Raw genomic sequence first — 8,682 nt, 5'->3', positions numbered from 1 at the left:
GGATATTTTACATTTACCTTACATCCATTACAGGCAGGCAGAATCCACCCCGCAGAGCTGCTTCCCAGCAAAGCACGCTGAATCTTTTATATACTCGTTATTTACCAGAACAAATGAAAACTCTTAAGATCCATTATCTGTCACCAGAGGAGTCAGACAATCTATTTCCTTTCCCTCCCCTTACTCACCCCACTTCCCTTCACTCCCCTCGGGGTCTCTGAATGCCTCCTTATCACCCACTTTTCTCTTTACCAGGATGTCCTCCCTATTTGCTGATTTAGGAATAAATTGCTATCATTTAAAATTGTTCCATGTCATGTACTCTAGTCGAGCTGAACTGCAGTGTCACTTTGAACAGAGACCAGACAATGGAGTGCAGTGGTTAAAGGCACAGATGCCAGATCAAACTGCCCGTATTTGAACCCAGGTCTTGCCACTTACTGGCCAGATGTCCTTAGACAAGTTAGATGTCTATGCCTCCAATTCCTCATCTTTTAATGAGGTTGAAAAGACTACTGAGGTGGGCTATCGTAAGGAGTAAATGAGTTATAATATGTGAGATACTGCTCAGAAGAGTGCTGTAGAAATATTCCTGCTCATCGGTCCTTGACCACAGAGCCTAGCAACCTGTGAATAAATGGTTTTATCAATAAATACACGTCAACCCTTAGAACTTTTTTTTGCACACATGGTACATGTATAATGTCTACCAATCAGAAAATGCACATAAGACACACAAGAAAACGAAAACACCAGCAAGGCCACTACCCAGAGACATCTATTAGTACTTGCATATTTCATTTGTTAATTAAGCAACATTTACGGACCACCTATTACACGCAAGTCTTCGTGTTTTTGCTAGAGATACAAGGGTGTGCAAAATCAGACACAGCTCTTCCCTCATGGAGTTTACAGTCTACTGGGGGAGACACACCTTAAACAAGTGATGATGCAACTGGCATGAACGCTATGGAGGAGAGGAGCACATGAAGGAGGGCAGTCTCCCCTCACCGTGGAGGAGAGGAGCACACGGAGGGGGGCAGTCTCCCCTCACTGTGAAGATCTGTTGTTGGTAAGGTGTGAAGAAGCACAGTGACACTGAAGTGAGAATGAACTCCCAGGAATTAACTCAGAGAAGTAAGATGATATGAGAGTACCCAATACATACAGGCAATCCAAAGTCCCTACATGGGAGAGGTGTGGTGAATAGACAGAAGAGAGTTCAATGTGGTTGCAGTTGTGTCCGCAAATAAGCTGGTTAAGGCCGGGCACAGTGGCTCACGCTGGTAATCCTAGCACTCTGGGAGACGAGACTGAGGTGGGTGGATTACCTAGGCTCACAGGTTTGAGACCAGCCTGAGCAAGGAGACCCCTTCTCTAAAAATAGCCAGGCATTGTGGCAGATGCCTATAGTCCTAGCTACTCAGGAGGCTGAGGCAGGAGAATTGCTTGAGCCCAAGAGTTTGAGGTGAGCTATGATGCCACAGCACTCTACTGAGGCCAACAAAGTGAGACTATGCTCAAAAAACAAACAAACAAACAAACAAAAAGCAAACAAATGAATAAATAAAATAAAGCTGGTGAGTTAGGAAGATGGCGGAACTAGCAGATTGTCATATCTTTGGTTTAGAAATTATTCTTTATTCATTCAACAAATGTTTATTGTCTATGAGGAGCTAAGAACACACTCATTTTACATAAACTGGGTTTATGCCATATACTGCTTTTATTATGAACAATTTTCAACACTATGTAATAATTTAACCTATTTTTCTTTCTTTCTTTCTTTCTTTCTTTTTTTTTTTTTGAGACAGAGTCTTACTTTGTCGTCCTCGGGAGAGTGTTGTGGTGTCATAGTTCACAGCAACCTCAAACTCCTGGGTTTAAGAGATCCTCTTGTCTCAGCCTCCCTAGTACCTGGGACTACAGGCATTCACCACACCATCTGGCTAGCCTTTCTACTTTTAGTAGAGATAGGGGTCTCATTCTTGCTCAGGCTGGTCTTGAACTCCTAAGCTCAAGCGATCCACCTGCTTTGGCTTCCCAGAGTGCTAGGATTACAGGTGTGAGCCACCATAACCCATCTCTTATTGTTGAAAGTACATATCGTTTCCCACTTCCCACTACTACTAACAATGCTGTGACAAATGTCTTTGTATATGAATATGGATATGTGTCCAAATGTTTCTTGGCAAATATTCTTACAAGTGGAATTGCTGGTTGGGCAAATCTGTAAACATATTTTAATCATAATCTTGGCTGGAAATTTAGCATTCTCAAGGTCAAGGTTTGATGCTACGTGATGTTATGGTTTTTTGAGGTTGGTGTCACTGATACATTTGAAGGCATTATTGGTGACTTTCATTTTCTTCCATATGTGAGGAAGTTACTTTTTTCCTACCAGGGTAACAAAGAGAGATTTTATTTAAGAAGAACAAAGTTTAGAGCACTTCCAAAGAGAGTTAGAAGTAGGTCCTCTGATGGAGGAGAAAAGGTGAGAAGGAACAGAAAGTCTCTATTTCTGATCTTATGGGTCCTTCTGATGGCTTCAGATCACTCCATACTGACAATGAAACATCTTTAACTATATCAACGGAAGCCTGACAATTGTTGACTGAAAGGTAAAGGAAATTAGGAATACCAAAAGGACAAAGAAAAGAGTAAATACAGAAATTGTCTGAAGGTTGGAACTTGAATTTATTGTTCTAGGACTTGTTCTTCTCTACTCCATGGGAGAGGAAAGACTTTCTTATCTCTCTGTAAAGGATCTTCCTCTGGACTTGAGACACACCAGAAGAGAAGGCAACTTCTGACATTCTTTTCCTCTTCTTTGGCTCTTATTTTGTCCAACTCCATCTGCATGCAGTAACTTCACTAACCTATTAAAGATAGATGGAAAACAATTCCATTACAGAACCAGGTTTTCTGTTCTACTGGGCTTGTTCACAGATTCGATCTTCTCAGAAGCCTATGTGGCTTCCATCTCCCCTTTTCAATAACTATTGACATTAAGTTACCGTATAAGGACCCATTTACTGTTGATCATAATTTATAGGAGTCTAATGATTAACACGTACAAATTCTAAGACACGATTCACATCTTTCGTAGCTCCTGTTTCCATTCCTCCTCTTCTCTGCAAAACAAAAACAAAACAAAACAAAACCGTTTCCAAGATCAGTGGGAAGTTCTTGCTAAAGCAGCCGGACTTTGGTAGGCCTTGGAAGGATACCAGGTGTCTAGGTAAAGCTAAGTTTACAATGTGCCAGGCACAATGCCAATCACATAGGTTTTTCCTTTTAATCCTCATAACACTCCTCTGAAGTGGGCCATTTTACAGATTAGAAAACAGAGGCTTAGGGAAGTTGTTGCTCATGATGGGGAGTGGACCCCGTTTCTCTTTGTGAACCGAAGAGATGAGAAAAAGGAAAGCAGGCCAATAAAGAAAATACAAAAAGGGTTGAAAAGCAGAGGAAAACAATGTGAGCACACTAGCAGAACCGATCCTCCTCCCACCTTCTTCCCGCCCAGGGCGTGCCTACAGCGCGGCCAGCGCGCCTCCCAGCGGCCGCCCCCTGTCTCTGACGCTTCCGGCTCTGGGTGACGTCACTAGAGAGCGCCCTGGATCGTCATCGACTGCGTGCGTGCCATCAAAGGCGCCGGGAGAGGAGGTGGGCCTTCCGGTTCTCGCAAAACTATTTCCGGCCAGAGCCGGAAGATGGTCCCGGATGGCCTCGGGGACAACTGTTTTGTGTAGGTGAGCTTTGGGGTTGCCGGCTTCCCGCGCCTGCCGGTCGCCTCATGCTGCAGGCCGCGGCCAGCAGCCTCCGCTCGGATTGGCGGCGCTGAAGCGACAGGGCAGCAAGCGACATGTCGTCGAGCCTCCGCGCCGCCGACTTTCCCCGCTGGAAGCGCCACATCTCGGAGGAGCTGAGGCGCCGGGACAGACTGCAGAGGCAGGCGTTCGAGGAAATCATCCTGCAGTGTGAGCAGCGCCCGTGCGGGCCGGGAGCCGGGCGGGCGAACCCTGCACAGGCGTGCCGGGCGCCGGCTGAATCGGAGGCCGGCCCCGACGCCGTCCACACGCATGGCTGTCGCCCCGGGCGCGCTGCGACTCGGACGCTCCACGCCTGTTTAGACATTTTCCTCCTCACTTCGTTTTTTGTCTGGGGATGATCGTGTAGGGTTTCCCCTGCTAATTTGTGTGATCTTTATGGGCAGGCCCTGTTCGTGTTTGTGTTTTGTAAATCCCAGCAGCGTAATTACACGGTGCTTATGCACTTAAATAAGGCTCCAGAAATATGCCATTTATGGGGTTCTAGAAATGAAACAGGTATTGACTTTAAGCTTTAACTTGCGGAATTAACACCGTCTTCTGAGTGCATTGGAATGTGTGGCCTTTTAACTCCTCACACCTGTTGCCCTTACTCCACCTTGGTATTCTTTCACTGTTTTCACATTTTGAGTGTAGAAATGGCCACTCTTCAGTTTAAAGGTTCCATTTGCCTCTTGAGCACGTCCCTGCCCTGCCTCCCCAGTTTTACCATAACTGATGACTCATATTGGGAGTAGAAATGGCCACTCTTCAGTTTAAAGGTTCCATTTGCCTCTTGAAGTAAACCTGATACATCTCTGGAGTCATACCGATGATGGGATTTAAATAATCGTTTTTCATTGAATTCTGGTGTTAAATCAGTGGTTCCCAAACTTCTGTGCACCTTAGAATCACCTCATTAGTCATTTACTGAATGCTTATTCTCTAAAAGATAACACACTCTGAAAGTCAAATTGGATTGGAAGCTGGATTAACCCCCTTGCTAACTAGTCTGTTTTCACTTACCTCTCTTAAGTCTGGTTTCCTGCATCTATAAAATGCCCTGCTTAATGTAATGCACTGGTTGTCTCATTAACACGAATGTGTTTCGCCATTCAGGATGAGGTCAGTTGAGAAAAAAACATTTAAACAGGGCTAGAGTAATAGAGATAACACCTACCTGAGGGGCCAGGAGAGGAGGTTAACAGGGAGCAGGAGAGGGAAATACCCTTTGCCTGTTCAAGTGTTCAGTGGAAGAGGATTGATATTTGCAGAGATCGTTTCTAGTGTGGCCATGAAACACCTCTTTTCCTGTCATTCCAGCCTTATCAGGCCAGTCAAGTTCTTACCCTCCATCAACCCAGAGTCCCCTGTACACACCCTGCCTCTTAAGTGTAGAGACAAAGGTGGAAAGAAGCTATGGAGGGAAGGGAAAGGCTTCCCTCCAGCTCCAGCCATGTCTTTAGGGAAGAACCTTGGGAAGGACCTCTCTTAAATGCCTCATGTCCTTTGAAAGACCTAAAATTATCACAGGGCTCAAAGCTTTCCTGGGACATTTTTGAGATGTTGTTAGGGCCCTTTGACACTGGTGAACTTTAAGCCTTTCTCTTGGTCATGATGTCTAAGGTTGGAACCACCTCCGTTTGGCTCTGCTAATTCATTTGACTAATACGGATGAAGAGAGAATTTCTGCTCAGGAGTTCTCATTTCAGATGTCAAGAAGTGGAACACAAGACCATTTATGAGGAGAGATAAGCTCTTTTAACAGGAATAATCACTAACATCGACCCTGTCAAAAAATTTTGTTCCAGGTGGCACCTGTGGTTCAGGGAGTGGGGTGCCAGCTCCATATACCAGGGGGTGGAGGGTTTAAGTCCAGCCCTGGCCAAAACTGCAAAAAAAAAATTTTTTTTTTTGTTCCAGTCTGAGATGTAGGATCTGTGACAACCTCCTTCACATGTAGTTATTTTAGTTCCTGTGGTCAGTTTCTTACTCTACATGGTGTCTCTTCCACTGATCTGGTTTTACGCCTGTGTGTCTGTTAACTACATGTTCTTTCTAGCCCCATTTTTCTTTTGAACTCCTACATAAGGTCCCCTGTCAAACGTATCATGTTGAGGAAGAGAAGTCATTTTTCTCCCTAAGTGCTGTCTTTTCTGTACTCAGATACATTAGTATCTTCTACCCAGTTAACTGAGCAAGGAACTTCAGAATTATGTTTGACTTCCTACTAATGAGAATCTGATCATATATCTGCCTGCATTTGCAATTTCTTATTTACTCATTGCAGAAAAATATTACTCATAAATATTATTCATATTTACTCATTCAGAAAAAGTCTGAATTCCTCATTCTCTCATGTGTTGGCTCCAACCTTTATTTCTCGTCACTTTCCCAAAAACTCTATGCTGTTCCTTCTGCTTAGACTGTCATCTTCCTTGAAGGCCTAACTCATATTACCCCTCAACCCCCAAACCAGCCATAAAAATAGGGACTATTTGCTCTACCTTTTTTATAGTTAGCTGCGTTAAATTTTAACTTCTTCATAGTGGGGACTCTCATTTGTATTTATGTCCCTAGTGTGTTGATCTAAAGTAATGAAATTTATCAAAGTATGGTAAAGTTCCCCTTTATTATTTAAAGGTGTATAGCATATGTCATTTCACTACTTTGCTATTGTTTGATGTGTTTTCTTTTTCTTTTCATTTTTACTCCCAACATAGAAACAAGTAATTCTGGTAGCAGAAAGCAATTTCAGCTTCCTTTAATTGGGGGGTGCATTCTTGCAGGTATGTTTCCACAGGTTTCTGTGGCTAGACTGCCCAAGTTTAGGCCAACAAGCATCTAAGGAATGTTCCTGGATTTTATATGATTGCTGCCATGGCAACAAAGCATATTGCCTAGTACTTTGATACCTAAAAAGGGTGAAACCTACCCGTGTCATCTTCTGTGGTGTTTTGGTTTTGGTTTTGGTTTTTTTTGCAGTTTTTGGCCAGGGCTAGGTTTGAACCCACTACCTCCAGTATATGAGGCTGGCGCGCTACTCCTTTTAGCCACAGGCACCGCCCACTTCTGGTTATTTTTTTGATCCCAAACTTTATAAGATGTAAAGTGTACGTAAGTTACAATAACTTAATTTCTGATCTTTTTTTATATAGATAACAAGCTACTGGAAAAGTCAGATCTTCATTCAGTGTTGGCCCAGAAACTACAAGCTGAAAAGCATGACATACCAAACAGGCATGAGATAAGGTATTTGAAACAACCTGTGTTATTTGTGTTTCTTCTATTGAAATTAATCTTAGTTCAGTTTTCACTCAAAACAAGCCAAGGCCAGGCATGGTGGCTTATGCCTGTAATCCTAGCACTCTGGGATGTGGAGGCAGGTGTATCACTTGAGTTGGGGAGTTCAAGACCAGCCTGAACAAGATCTAGTTTCTAAAAACTATCTGGGTGTTGTAGCAGGCACCTGTAGTCCCAGCTACTCAGGTGGCTGAGGCAGAAGGATTGCTTGAACCTAAGAGTTTGAGATTACTGTGAGCTATGACACCATGGCACTTGACCATGTGTGACAGAGTGAGACTGGCTCAAAAAAAAAAAAAAAATTAAAGCAAGCCAAATAACATTTGTGTGTTTTAGTTTTTGTCAGCCCCTCTCAAATAAGAACTGCTAAAATCAAGTAAGTAAAAAAAATTTTAAACAATATATATATACTGGCTGGGTACAGTGGCTCATGCTTGTAGTCCTAACACTTTGGGAGGCAGGAGATGGGAGGAGTAGTGGGTTGTGGCATTGTGTACTGGTAGTTCCAGCTATAGGAGGCTACTGCGCTCTACTCTGACAGCAGAATGAGACCCTTTCTCAAAATGGAAAAGAAGAGTTATCATGGTGCTCTCAGCTTGAGAAATTTCTTAAGGCAAGTTTATGAGGTAACCCTAGGTCAGTTTCTCTTCTACCAGAGTTTGCTTTTTAAAAAATTAATTAGAGGCAAGTATTTCCAAGCAGATTTCATAGATGTTGTTATTATAGGATTGACTGGCTTGCAAACACAAATTACTGTTATACAGTATGAGTCTATTTGATCCTTTTAGCTCAGTGTTTTTCCAGTATACAGAGGGTCCTTAGAATGGTTTGACTTAAACCTTCACGATGGTGCGGAAGGAATACATGTTCAGTAGGAACCATACTTTGAGTGCCTACCAACCATTCTGTTTTTCACTTTCCACACGGTATTCAGTAAATTACATGAGATATTTAGCACTTTATTATAAAATAGGCTTTGTGTTAGATGATTTTGCCTAACTGAGGCTAATATAAGTGTTTTGAGAATGTTTGAGGTAGGCTAAGTTATCATGTTCTATAGGTTACATTTTGACTTAGAGTTTTTAGCTTGTAATTTATTTATCATAAGGGATTTGGCCCCATTATAAGAGGAGCAGCATCTGTATTAGACTGAAATCAAATTAGCAGGTTGCAACAAGCTTTTTCTTTTAAGAACTAGACTAGAAAAAGTGTGGTTTTTTTTTTTTTGTTTGTTTGTTTGTTTTGAGATGGAGCCTCTAGCTATCCCCCTGGGTAGAGTGCCATGGCATCATGCTCACAGCAACCTCCAACTCCTGGGCTCAAGGAGTCATTCAGTAAATGACTAATGAGGTGATTCTTTTATCCTTTGATGGTTGCTGGCTTGCGTTTTTGCTTAGGTATGGCTATTTCTCTTTTAATTTCTCTATAGCTCATGTCTTCTAGCTAGACTGAAGCTTTTTGAGCAAAGAGCTTATTTTATTTCCAAAGTTGTATTTGTTGACTCTTCTCTTTTTCCTATTTCAGTCTAAGTGCCAGTACCTTAACAATTACATTCTTTTTTTTTTTT

General features: G+C 42.6%; 1 protein-coding gene across 2 annotated transcripts in view; it reads left to right on the top strand.

Moving 5' to 3' along the window:
- Positions 1 to 3,658: 3,658 nt before the first annotated feature.
- The window catches only part of ATG16L1 (autophagy related 16 like 1), a 41,320-nt gene continuing 36,296 nt past the window's right edge, over positions 3,659 to 8,682 (top strand). For both annotated transcript variants that reach the window (XM_003784850.3, XM_003784849.1), the window contains exons 1-2: positions 3,659 to 3,983; positions 6,971 to 7,064. In XM_003784850.3, coding sequence (XP_003784898.1) covers positions 3,869 to 3,983; positions 6,971 to 7,064 — 209 coding nt within the window. In that variant the 5' untranslated portion in view covers positions 3,659 to 3,868. The remainder of the gene's footprint in view (positions 3,984 to 6,970; positions 7,065 to 8,682) is intronic.

Source organism: Otolemur garnettii, unplaced genomic scaffold (assembly GCF_000181295.1).
Source record: "Otolemur garnettii isolate 467f Iridium unplaced genomic scaffold, OtoGar3 scaffold00013, whole genome shotgun sequence".
Classification (NCBI taxonomy): Eukaryota; Metazoa; Chordata; class Mammalia; order Primates; family Galagidae; genus Otolemur; species Otolemur garnettii.
The sequence above is the reverse complement of the archived record's forward strand: the minus strand, read 5'-3'. Positions and strand labels throughout refer to the sequence as shown.